This window comes from Propithecus coquereli, unplaced genomic scaffold (genome assembly GCF_000956105.1).
Source record: "Propithecus coquereli isolate 6110/MARCELLA unplaced genomic scaffold, Pcoq_1.0 Scaffold210, whole genome shotgun sequence".
Taxonomy (NCBI): Eukaryota; Metazoa; Chordata; class Mammalia; order Primates; family Indriidae; genus Propithecus; species Propithecus coquereli.
This window is the reverse complement of record NW_012146079.1, coordinates 1,442,994-1,457,101: the sequence shown is the minus strand read 5'-3', so window position 1 is coordinate 1,457,101 and position 14,108 is coordinate 1,442,994. Positions and strand designations below refer to the sequence as shown.

At 34.5% G+C, this 14,108-nt stretch overlaps 1 protein-coding gene across 1 annotated transcript in view; it reads right to left on the bottom strand.

The window, feature by feature from the left end:
• Positions 1 to 14,108, bottom strand: part of WDR64 (WD repeat domain 64) — a 110,246-nt gene that overhangs the window by 70,985 nt on the left and 25,153 nt on the right. Inside the window, exon 7 of the mRNA XM_012644366.1 lies at positions 12,363 to 12,497. Coding sequence (XP_012499820.1) covers positions 12,363 to 12,497 — 135 coding nt within the window. The remainder of the gene's footprint in view (positions 1 to 12,362; positions 12,498 to 14,108) is intronic.

Here is a 14,108-nt window from a genome sequence, read left to right as displayed (position 1 = left end):
TTTCCAGGACCCACCATCTTCTTTTTTATTTCTGCACTTTTGCAAATGCCATTTCTTTATTGTGTCTATTTATCCACTCAATTGCTTCAACTAATTCTTACCAGTTCTTCAAAACTCAGCATGCATGACATTTTCTTGAGGAAGCATTCCCCTATTTCCCTCCCATGCCCCATAATCCTACACTAAGATGCTCTGAGCACCCTCTTCTGCTCCCATACCCCTCTCTTATATCTATGTCATGACATTTATCACCCTCCGTGGGAATCATTCATTTGTTTTCTCCCTCATTAGCCATGAGATCAAGGACATGGTCTTATTTATCTTTAAATTCCCAGCACCTAGTACAGTGCCTCAAACACAGTAACTCATCAACTAGTATTTACTAAAAAAATATTCAGACTCCTACTCTAAAGCTTCTTCTGGAATTCTCTATGTAGTTTTACTCAAATTAGGGAATAATCAGAAAGAGAACATTGGATATATTAACAATCCTCAACAGTCCTAGTGTCTTGAAAAGATATACCCTTCAACATAATTAAAATGCAATAAATACAAAGACTGAGGCATAAAAAGGATACTCAACCCATGTTGGAAGACAGGTGCTAAGAAAAGGTCAGGAAAATTCCTTGGACTAGGTATCATCTGATCCTTAAAGGATCATGGAGGCTGGGAAAGGAAAGAGGAAGGAGAGTGGGGAGAGTATTTTAGGTCCCAAACATGTACAAAGTCCCAGCATGGGGTTTCCAGGGAGCAGAAAGAAGTTCAGATTTACAGAAAGCCAAGTACAGGGCAGTGAAGGGTACTGAAGGGGATAAGGTAGAGGGACATGCAGGGGCCAGACTATGGAAGTGCTATGTAGAGGGGATGGAGAAACGTGAAAGGTATTGAGGTGGTTTGATGTCTTCTTCAGGAGAATACCCTGGAAGACTAATGGACAATAGTTTTGACAGGGATAACATTGAGGCAGGAGGCCAGTGGAGATAAGAACTTGGAAAGTGAGAGGGATAGAGATAAAGAAAATAAGACAGATTCAATGAGTTTTTATGAAGTGATATAGACAAATTTGGTGATTGATGGTTTGTGGGGATTAAGGGAGAGGAAGGAGCCATATGGGGTTGCCAGGTTTCCAACTGGGGTGACAGGTGGATCACGGTAACACTAAACAAAATACAAAATGCTACAGAAGGCCTACAGTTAGGGGTGGGGAAATTAAATTCAGATATGATTATATGAGTTTGAGGGTCTGTGAGATATCCAGGTGGAAATGTTGAACAGGGATAAGTCCAAAATTCAAGATAGCTTGGGTTTCATCAGTACACAGTTATTGGTGTGTTGGAGAAAATGAACATCACCCAGGAAGAGCATAGAAAGTGAGAAGAAAAGCTGGATAAAGATAGAACTCTAGAGACCACCACCATTAAGGGCAGGCACAAAAAAGAACAATCACAAGAAAAAAAGAACAAACAGTAAGACACTAGGAGAAAACTCTGGCTTCCCAAAAGCCAGGAGAGTAGAATATCAGGGTGGGTGAGATCAGTAACGCTGATCTTAACACTTAGGCTAAGTGATTCCACAAAGTAGAAGCAGGAGAAGTTATATTAGAGCAAATTAAGGAAGAAATGAATAATGTCAAGGAAATGGAAGCAGTGAATGCAGAGTACTCTTCCCAGAAGTTAGAATAAGAAGAGAAAAAAACATGTAGTATGATCATTAGAAGGAGATTGTAGGTCAAGGAGAGGATTACTCATATCAGAAGAGAATTCAGCATCATGGGATAATGAGAGAGTAGGAGAAACCGAGATGGCAAGATCCCAGAGAAGATGGAAGGGGTTAAGTGCAAGGTCACCAATGCAGGGTTTGATACTTTAACCTCTGAAACAGAAAAGAAGGATAGGTGGGGCTATAGATAATTTTGAAAGGTATAATGTGTTGAAGAATTCCACCTTGTGACCTCAGCTTTTTACATCATATAGGAGGACAGGACATCAGTGTAGAGGGAAAAGAGTTGAAGTTTGGAATAGACACTCGGAGGAGTGGGAGATGAAGTAGAACAAAGGCATGTAGAAGGATGGGACTCCAGGTTATGGACTCTCCTGAGCAGAGGGTTGGGATTTTGCTGATTGATTCAGTGGGCAGACCGGGATGCACTGCAAAGAAGAATGTTGGTGAGACAGGAGCTCAGATGATTAACGCAGGCTCCAGATGGGTAGGGAGGGCAGAAAGTCAAGGAGCAGGCTGACAATATTTGAGATAATGGAGAGATCAAGATATCAGAGACCTCAGTGAGGTCATTGAGTAGGTGTAGTGGGAGTTGGAGTATTCAAGAGCTGGTAAGGTAAGATAAGAGGTCAGAAAAAGGGACATTGAAGTTTCTGAAGAAAAAAGTTCTAGGTGCTGTAAGTTAGGGCCTGTCAATGTTATTCAGACTTATCTTTTGATTTCTGCTTTATAATTTTATCATTGGCAATAGGCAACTAAATGCACCAGTGTAAAAATACTCTTTAAGAAGGAAAAAAAAAAGCTACTTCATCCACCTAAATGTAGACTTGGCACGTTTATTGTGGCTGCTGTAACTTTTCTTGTTAATGAAATCACTGCCAAATTTATTCTTTCAGTCCTCTATATAAGACTTCTTATTTTTATCTTTCTGGGCTTGCTAAAAGACTATCATTTATTACTCCCTTTTCTGAACTTCTACTATACCTATAATCCTAAAGCATTCAGCTAGCCTCTGACATTCCCTGTTTTGCATTGTTAATTATCATCCTGTGCAATGGTGTGCTGGTAAATGTGTAATATTCAGCTGGGGCCCAGGAATGAGGAGGTGGCCATTGATTTGTAAGGTTTGCTGCTTTCCAAGGTATAAATATTTCTACCAGGGCCAATTTCAAACTACGAATGTGACGTTCCTGAACATGGAATTGGGAAAAAATATAAACATGCCACATCTGCATTTAGGTGGATAAAGTGGCTTACTTCTTCTTTCTTAAAGAGTATTTTTACATTGGTGCATTTAGTTGGCTATTTCCAATGCTAAAATTATAAAATAGAAATCAAGAGATTAGTCTATGCATTATTATACTGTATAGTATTTCTTGAGATCATAAAAAACCTTAAGAACACAGATAATAGTAATTGTAAGAAATAAATAGGAACTGAGGAATTTTGGAAGTTTATTGTCTTTGTTTTTAATATAATAGAATTGTGAACTTATATAATTTAAATTTTAATGGTGACAGTGTTTCACAACAGGCTTATCGAATTCATGAAGTCTTAGCAATCAACTCTCACAAGCTAATATGAGCTGGCTCCAGCATATCTACCACTGATTTTGTATCTGTGTCTTACCACTTAAATTTCAAGCATGTGGAGGCAGGGATCATGACTTAAATCTATTTTTATTATCCACAGGGCTTAACCTATAATGACTTACTAAATATTTGTTGGATAATTAATACACTTATGGATTAAAGGCTGTATATGACTTATATAGGTTTCTGGTTGCCACACTAGCTGTTATAATTACCCTGGTAAGGGTATTGAAAATATTTGCCTGGTAAAATCACAGCTATAGATTTGTGTATCTTGGAAATGAAAACACTTTTTCTGGATATTGAAGCAGAATATATGTCTTCTATAGGACCACAAGGGCATTATATCTGCATGTGTTTTCACAATGTTTCTTTATGATTATGAATATATGAGGAGTTGCCAGTATAATATAAAATCAAATTAGATATAAAGTTGCATCCATTTCTTAATTAAATGTTTCAGAAATGCACTCTTTTAAAGTGCCAGAGTATAATCACCAGCAGTTAATTTTGTTACAGAAACTAAATGAAACTCTGCAATTAATTATGCCATATAAATGATATTTGTGGAATCCAATCTGGTGTCAAGAAATGAAATTGTTTTTAACATGCTGTGAAAAGTCTTTAATTCATCTCTCTCTCAGTGCAATATGTTATGCACCAACATAAACATTTTTATCTTTTTCTAAATGAGTGAAAAATATGTCTCTCATGAAGTCTACAATTTAAAAAAAAAAGTAAAGTAGTTAGTCATCTTAGAGATATGATATTCTATTCTTCCATGAAATTTCTAATTCTGTTATTCCATTGCTCAAATTAAAAACTTTAGAATTTAGAGAAATTCTAGCTCTGTATGAGCAGAGGCTATCTTTTGTTTTCCATTTTTTCTGTGCATTCCATTAAACAGCTCAAGAGCACATAAAAGGTATCACTAGTGTTTTTTTAGACAGACTATTTGCCACTTTTCCTAGTACTTCTTTTAGTTGTATCCTAAATTCACACAGGTGGGGGAGAGCCAAGTTCTCTAGCTAAAATTCAATCTCATTTCAATTCACCAATTTTTAGATAATAAAGCTGAAATTCAGAAAAAAATTGATTAGAATTTAGAAAATAAGTTTTAAGAATGGAATTAAATATCCAGGCAAGGGTTTTGCAGTTATGTTTTAACCAATATTTTAGATAGGTTTATGCTCATTCTTAAAACAAAGTTTGAACAATATGACTATTGCTTCTTGTTGCAACAAATCAGATTCTTGCTGGTGGCTCAGTGTATTTTTAATAGATTTTATTTTCTAGAACACTTTTAGGTTCACAGCAGAACTGAGTAGAAGGTGCAGAGATTTCTCATATACTCCCTGCCCCTACATATGCACAGCCTCTCCCACTATCCAAATCCTACACTATGGTGGTATATTTGTTATAATTGATGAAGCTACATTGACACATCATTATCATCCAAAGTCCATAGATTACATTAGGGTTCACACTTGGTGTTGTACATTCTATGGGTTTGAATAAATGTCCAATGACATTATCCACCATTATCATACCATACAAAGTAGTTTCAATGTCCTAAAAATCCTCTAGGCTCCACCTATTTATCCCTCCATCCCCCTAAACCCCTGGCAACCACTAATCTCTTTACTGAATCCATAGTGTCGCATTTCCCAAAATGTCATATAGTTGGAATCATACAGTGTATAGCCTTTTCAGTTTGTCTTCTTTCACTTAGTAATACGCATTTAAGAATTCTTCGTGTCTTTTTATAGTTTGATAGCTCATTTCTTTTTAGTGTTGATTAATATTCTATCACCTGGATTATCACAGTTTGTTTATCAATTCACTTACTGAAGGACATCTTGGGTGCTTCCAAGTTTTGGTAATAATGAATAAAGTGGCTATAAACATCCATGTACAGGTTTTGGTGTGGACATATGTTTTCAACTCCTTTGGATAAATAGCAAGTAGTGTGATTGCTGGATCATGTGGTAAGAGTATGTTTAGTTTTGTAAGAAACTGTCAAACTGTCTTCTGAAGTGGCTGCACCATTTTGCCTTCCCACCAGTGATAAATGAGAGTTCCTGTTGCTCCACATCCCCACCAGCATTTAGCGGTGTTAGTGTTCTGGATTTTGACAATTCTAATCTGCATGTACTGGTATTTTGTTTGAATTTACATTTCCCTAATGACATATAATGTAGAGCATCTTTTATTATGCTTATTTGCCATCTGCATATTTTTGGTGAGGTTTCTGTTCAGATTTTTTGTCTATTTTTCAATTGGGTTGTTTGTTTAGTTATTGTTGAATTTAAAGAGTTATTTGTGTATTTTTGGTAATAGTCCTTTATAAGATGTGTCGTTTGCAAATATTTTCTTCCATTCTATGTCTTGGCTTCTCAGTGTCTTTCGCAGAACAAAAATTTTTAATGTTAATGAAGTACAGCATATCAATTATTTCTTTCTTAAATCATGCCTTTGATGTTGTATCTAAAAACATCTCCATGCTAAGGTCACCTAGATTTTCTCTTACATTACCTTCCAGGAGTTTTATAATTTTCCATTTTCATTTAGGTCTATGATCAATTTTGAGTTAACTTTGTGAAAGGTATAAAATATGTGTCTAGATTGGTTTTTTGCATGTTATTGTCCAGTTATTCCGGCACCATTTGTTGAAAAGAATACCTTTGCTTCGTATAGTGCCTTTGCTTCTTTGTCAAAGATCAGCTGACTGTATTTATGTGAGTCTATTTCTGTGCTCTCTATTCTGCTTCACTGAAGTATTTTTCTATTCTTTTGCCAATACTACACTCTTGATTACAGTAACTTTATAAGTCCTTATTTGTCAGTCCTCTTAGTTTGTTCTTTCCCATCACTATTATGTTGGCTACTCTAGATCTTTTGCCTTTCCATATAACTTTAGAATCAATTTATTGAGATTCACAAAATATATTGCTGGATTTCAATTGGGATAGCACTGAATCTATAGAATAAACTGGGAAGAACCAATATCTTGACAATACTGAGTCTTCCTATCCGTGAACATGAAAAATATCTCTCCATTTATTCCATTCTTGTTTGATTTCTTTCACCAGAGTTTTGTACTTTTTCTCATATATATCTTGTACGTATTTTGTTAGACTTATACCTAATTATTTCATTCTTGGGTGTTAATGTAAATGGTATTGTGTTTCTAATTTAAAATTCATTGTTCATTGCTGGAATATAGGAAAGTGATTGACTTTGGACGTTAACTTTGTATTGTGCAAACTTACTGTAATTACTTATTAGTTCTAAGAGGGGTTTTTTTGTGTTGATTTTTTTGGATTTTTTACATACACAATCATATCATCTTTGAAAAAAGACAGTTTATTTCTTCCTTTGCAATCACTGTAACTTTTAGTTCCTTTTCTTGTCTTATTGCATTAGCTATGACTTCCAATATCATGGTGAAAAGAAATGATGAAAGGGAACATTCTTGCCCTATGCTTGATCTTCATGTAAAAACTTTGAGTTTGTCACCATTAAGTATGATATTAGCTGTAGATTTTTTGTAGATGGTATTTATCTACAAAGAAGGATGTTCCCTCTATCCCAGCATTGTTGAGAGTTTTTATTATGAGCAATTGTTGGATTTTGTCAAATGTTCTGTCTGCATCTGTTGATATGAGCCTGTAATTTTTCTTCTTTAGCATGTTGATGTGATGAGTTATATCAATTGATATTTAAGTGTTGAACCAGCTTTGCATACTTGGAATAAATCCCACTTGGTCATTGTTAGTTCAGGTTGCTGTAACAAAGTATTAATACCAGACTGTGTAGCTTAAACAACCAATGTTTTTTTCTCACAGTTCTGAAGGATTTAGAGTAGGATGCTATCATGGTCAGGTTCCAGCAAGGGATGTCTTTCACACTACAAAAGATTGTTTGTCTTTCACACTGCAAATGATGCTTGTATGCTCACATGGCAGAAAGAGGGTTAGAGAACTGTCTGGGGTCTCTCTTATAAAGGCACTAATTCTATTCTTGAGGGTTCTACCCTCATGACCTAAATTATCTCCCAAAGGCCCCCCTCCTAATACCATAATTTTGGGGGGTAGTCTTTCAAAATAAAAATTTGTGGGGTCCATAAACATTTAGTTCATAACAGTCATGGTGTATAATTCTTTTTATATGCTGTCAGATTTGCATTTGTTAATATTTGGATTTGTTTCATATTTTATTGATGATATTTGTGCCTATGTCTATGAGAGATATTGGTCTCCAGTTTTCTTTTCTTGCAATAATTTTGTCTGGTTTTGTTAGACTCATAGAATGAATTAGGAAGTAGTCCCTTTGTTTCCATCCTCTGAAAGAGAGTATAGAGACTTGGTGTTATTCCTTCCTTAAATGTTTCATAAAATTGACCAGTGAACCCATCTGGGCCTGGTGCTTTATGTTTTGGAAAGTTATCAATTATTGATTCAATTTCTTTAATAGACATAGGCCTTTTCACATTGTCTATTTCTTTATGTGTGAATATTGGAAGATTGTATCTTTAAAGGAATTATTCCATTTCATCTAGGTTATCAAATTTGTAGCCATACAGTTGTTCATAATTTTCCTTTATTATCCTTTTAATGTCTGTAAGATCTGTAGTAATATTTTATCTTTCATTTCTAATATTAGTATTTTGTGCCTTGTCTCTTTTTTTTCTTAGTTAGCCTGGCTAGTTAGTTTTCTTAGTTAGGCTTATCAATTTCATCCATCTTTTCAAGAACTAGCCTTTGGTTTTATTTTCTGTACTGATTTCTTTTCTTTTTTCAATTTCATTGATTTCTGCTCTTTTTTTTATTATTTCTATTCTTTTGCTTATTTTGGATTTAATTTGCTCTTTTCTAGTCTCTTAAGGTGGAAATCTAGATGATTAATTTTATATCTTTCTTTTTTTCTAATATATGCATTCAATGCTATAAATCTCCCTCTAAACACTGCTTTCACTATATCCCACAAATCTGAATAAGTTGTATTTTACTTTTTATTTAGCTAAAAATAAGTTTTAACTTCTCCTGAAATTTTTTCTTTGACCCACATGCTACTTAGAAGTGTGTTGTTTAATCTCCACATATATTGGGATTTTCCAGTTATCTTTCTGTTACTGATTTCTAGTTTAATTCTCTTGTGGTCTGAGAGTATACATTGTGTGATTATTATTTTTAAAAATTTGTTAAGGAGTTTTTAATGGCCCAGACTGTGGTCTATCATAGAGAATGTTTCATGTGAGCTTGAGAAGAATGTACATTCTGTTGTTGTTGGATGAAGCAGTCTACAGATGTTAGTTATATCCAGTTGATTGTTAGCGTTGTTGAGTTCAACTGTCCTTACTGATTTTCTGTTTGCTGGCTCTGATAAAGGGGTATTGAAGTCTCCAATTATAATAGTGGATTTATTTATTTCTCCTTGAAGTTTTATCAGTTTTTGCCTCATTAATTTTGATGTTGTGTTGTTAGGCATAGACATGTTCAAGGCTTGTTATGGCTTCTTGAAGAATTGACTCCTTTGTTATTATGTAATGTCCCTATTTATGCCTGATAACTTTCCTTGCACTAATTTCTGTTCTGTCAGAAATTAGTATATCTTCTCTGACTTTCCTGTGATTGATTGGTGTGAGCATGGTATATCTTTCTCCATCCCTTTACTTTTAATCTGTACGTCTTTATATTTAAAGTGGGTTTTTTGTAGACAACATATAATCGGGTCTTGTTTTTTGATCACTCTAACAATCTCTGTCTCTTAATTGATGTATTTAGATCATTGACATTTAAAGTGATTATAGATATAGTTAAATTGATACCTACTACATTTGTTACTGTTTTCTATTTTTTGTCCCTTTTCTTTGTTCTTATTTTTGTCTTTCACTCTTTTTATGCCTTTGTGTTTTTAAAAGAACATTTTATACAATTCTGTTTCCTCTATTTTCTTAGTCTACCCATTATACTTTTTAAAAACATTTTTAGAGGTTGACCTATTGTTTATGATGTACAACTAATCCAAGTCCACTTTCAAATGAGCAGTACAATTACCTTATAATAGCAAAAAAACCCTAATTCCTCCCTCCCATTCCTTGCATTATTGCTGTCATTTATTTTACTTACACATACCATATATGTTATATATACATATCTATGTGTATATATATTACATACACATAAACATACATAATTGAATACATTCTGCCATTATTATTTTGAACAAATTACCTGTTAGATCAATTAAGATAACAAAAATAAAAATTCTTACTTTACTTTGATTTTTTCTTCCTCCAATGCTTTCATTCTTTATATAGATTTAAGCTTCTGACTATACAATTTTCCTTCTCTCTGACAAACTTTCTTTAACATTTCTTGAAAGGTAGGTCTACTGGCAACAAATTCCCTCCATTTTTGTTTGTCCAAGAAGGTTTGATTTCTCCTCCACTTTTTTTTAACCCTCATCCTCTAGTGGTGATATCTCCTTCATTTTTAAAGGGTAATTTCAAAGTGTACACAATTCTAGGCTGGTAGATTGATTATTTATTTATTTATTTATTTTTATTCAGAATATTATGGGGGTACAAATGCTGGTGGATTTTTTAAACACTTTAAATATATCACTCCACTCTCTTTTTGTGTGATTTCTGAGGAGAAATCAGATGTAATTCTTACCTTGCTCTTCTGTAAATAAGGTGTTTCTTCCCTCTGGCTTGTTTCAAGGTTTTTTCTTTATTTTTAATTTTCCAGTGTTTGAATACATCGTGCCTAGGTATAGGGGTATTCTTGGCATTTATCCTTTTTGGTGTTCTCTGAGATTGCTGGATCTGGAGTTTGGTGTCTGATTTTAATTAGAGGAAATTCTTAGTAATTGTTCAAATATTCCTTCTCTTCCTTTCTCTCTTCCTTCTTCTGATGTTCCCATTACACATATGTTACACCTTTTGCAGATGTTCCACAGTTTTTGGATACTCTGTTTGGGTTTTTTTTTTTTTCCAGTTGTTTTCTCTTTGTTTTCTGTTTTGAAAGTTTCTATTGGCATATCCTCTCAGCTCAGAGATTTTTTCCTGAGCCATGTCCAGTCTACTAACGAGCCCATCAAAAGCATTTCTCTTGGTGTTTTTAATCATTAGCATTTCTTCTTGACTCTTTCTTAGATTTTTCATCTTTCTGCTTACAATGCCCATCTGTTCTTACACAGTCTACTTTGTCCATTAGAGCCGTTGGTATATTAATCATAGTTGTTTTAAATTCTCTGTCTGATAATTCCAACCTTCCTGCCATATTGGATTCTGGTTCTGATGCTTGCTCTGTCTCTTCAAACTCTTTTTTGCCTTTTAGCATGCTGTGTAATTTTTTTCTTGATAGCTGGACATGATTTACCAGGTAAAGACAACTTCTGTAATGTGGTGGTAAGTTGTTGGGGAAGATGAAGTGGTTTATAGTCCTGTGATTAGGTCTCAGCCTTTCAGTGAGCCTCTGCCTCTGAACTGTGAACTTCATAAGTGCTTCTCAGTTTTGTTTACCCCCCACCTTAGGTGGGACCAGATGGCTAGAGTGGATATTTCCCTCCCCAGTTTGGTTATTCTCTGTCAAAACTCCAATAATTTAGGCTCCAGTGAAATAGTTTCTCATGAGGGCAGGCCTTGGTGAGAAGAGAAGAATGTTCTGGCATAGTTCAAAATGGTTCCTTTTCCTTTTCCCCCAACAGAAGCATGAGGTGATTTTTCATTGATATTTACTGTAAGAATCTGGTTGAATTCCTGGAGGTAAAACTCACAAAAATGTGGGGATCCCTTATGATTGGGCTCCCCCACCCTGAAATTTATAACTCTCAAAGTTTTCCATACTGAGCCCCCAGAAATTTATCAGTTGCAGTTTAGGTTTTCCTGCCCTGTTCCTGGTTACTTCAGAGGATTCTGCTCTTGGATTTCTGCTCCAGTAAATTGTGATTCTCAGTATTTACCTCTCTGTTTCTCCAGTTAGGGGGCAACAAAACTGCCTTGTGACCTTACTTCTCTGACAAATCTAAGAAAAGTTATTTATCTTTCAGTTTGTTAAACTTTTTACTTACTGTTAGGATGGAATGACAGCTTCCAAACTTCTTACATGCCTGACTGGAAACCAGTAAGTCTCAATGTATTTTTCTAAGACATCTTTATTGGGGTATAATAATACCTCAGTATATACCATAAAATTTACATGCATAAAAGTCACCTATTGTAAGTGTACAATTCAATGATTCTTAGTAAATTTATAGAGTTGTATAACAATCACCAGTCACCGCAATATGTTTAAAACATTTTCATCACCCCAGAAAGTCCCCTGGTGCCCATTTGGAATACCTGCTGCTACTACCAGTTCTAGGCAACCACTGATGTACTTTCTGTCTCTATAAATTTGCCTTGTTTGGACATTTCACAGAAATGGAATCATCTTATATACAGTCTTTTTATGTCTGGCTTCTGTCACTTAGCATAATGTGTTTTGGACATTTATCAATGTTATGGTATATACCTCAATGAACTTTTAATACCAAAAATTGAAACACGATAGCTGTTTCTACTCATTAATATTTAAACACATTGAAAATAATACTGAACACTATTCAAATTCACCTTTTTCTATGAATGCCATCTTGAGTATTACACATGAAACATGATGATTGTTCGGCAGATCATACTCACAGGTGACTGGCTAGCCAACTGATTTGTAAGAATGATTTTAAAAAGTGCAAAGTTTTACCAACAGAAATATATATTGAAAAAATAGTTATGGGTACACCTCCATTGATTTATTTCAGTAGATTATAGCAATAAACAACAAATGAGCAAAATTGTTAGGAGGATATATCATGTTCAGATTTGCGTGAGTGAATTCAATTTCCTCCTGAAAAAAAATCTAATTAACCTTGTCAAACAAATGGAACAATTAACATCTGATTTTTCTTAAAAGAAGTTTGAAAGTTCCAAAGCTGCCATGGGCTTATCATTGTAAACAGTCTGAGAGTCACAGAATGTTCATGTGTATAAACTGCTGTACTTACAAATTATCCTCGAGTCTCTTCAAGGATTCCAAGACCAATGAATGAACACTGTCTAAAGAGCAGGATCCAAAGCAATTTAGGGCTGAAATATATCTAACTTTCATAACCCAGTCATTATGTAGCTTCCTTTTAACACTGGGAATTGAAAAAAGTAGAGAAGGGATTTATATTAGACACATAAACATACGATGTTGAGTTGCTACTCAGCATCTTACCTTGACTTTAACTGAATTGTAACTCTGAATTGTGCTAACTCTGCATGCATAATACAGTCCTATGCATTACACCACTTAACTGTTTAACTAAATGTTCATAATCAAGCATATTTAAAATGAAAAAATAACTTTAGAAGACTATCATCAAATTTTAAGCTATAAATCCAGAATTAAAAGAATAATCTCAGAGAATCCCAGTCCAATATTGGCACTATTATCCTTATTTTACTAAAAAATTCTAATCATCCATGTAGAGCACTATGTTTTATATTATTTTATATCTTATATGAGTCAATTCATTTGAAAAATATTTATTTATATTTTCCATTAATACTTTCAAAACTGAACAACTGGGAAATTTATAACCCCAGATCACTGGTGAGGCTGAGGCAGGGATATCCATCATATTCCTTGTCAGAGAGTTGCCCATCAGTTCACAAGGCATTTGAGTGAGAGGCTTAAGGTCTGAGGCCAAACCTCTGCTTCAAAATTATTGTCTTAACCTGGAAGAAGCCATCTTCATGGGATTATATTTGCTCATATTAAATGGTTTACTTGTCTCATTCACAAACATTTATTGTACACCTACTGTATCCCAGGTACCAAAGACCTGGTAAAATTCTTGTCTCCAAGTTTCTTAGCTTCTAATTGAGGAACAGACATGCTTACAACTCAAGACATGAAAGTTCTACAATATGATATTAATCAGAGTGGAGCAAGAGATATCTATTTCCATGCCAGATTGTGTTTAATTTTGAACTCTGGATACTGACCACTTTTTTTCTTTAATTTGCACAATGTTTTGCATGTCAGTCTTTGCTACCCTCACCCCCACCCATTCAACATGAATGAATTCTGTTGATGATAGCTTCAGGAAAACTTGTGTGTCCAGAATTTAATTACCTCTTTTAAAAAAGTATTTTTTTAATACTTCCATTCTTTCAAGTTTGAAGATCTCTTGGTGAAGAAAATGCCTCAACACTTAGCATATATGTATACACCCCAGTCTTAGATGATTTAAATAATCTACATGATTAAATCATCTACATGAAAATAATAATCCACAAGAACTAATTCATTTAACTGTACCCAGATTCCTCAAATTCCTCAGATTCCCAAATCTGATTTTTGACGTATCTATCTAATGAAAACAGGGATTGAAAATGGGCTGTGGAATTTTCTGACAGGTGGCTTACATCTCATTAAAGAGAAGATTCATGTCTCGGCACCTATTCTAACAGCCTATCATAACTGGAATGCAATGCTTGGTAGTATATAGGGCAGCACATCACAGACTGGGAAAGTCCCCCACTATGTCTTGTACTTTGGGGGAGACTAAGCAATACTGCTCACATGTGAAGGATGGAAAATGGAGCCAGTGGTTTTATTGTGTCATTCTTAGAGTTCCAGCAATAGGACTAGCCTTAATTCCATGTAGTAATTGTTATAATGTGTTTTTAATTGCATATTCTAACTCTAGGATAAAATATTTGTTACATTAACAACAAAGTTACTCCCGTATTCACAAAAA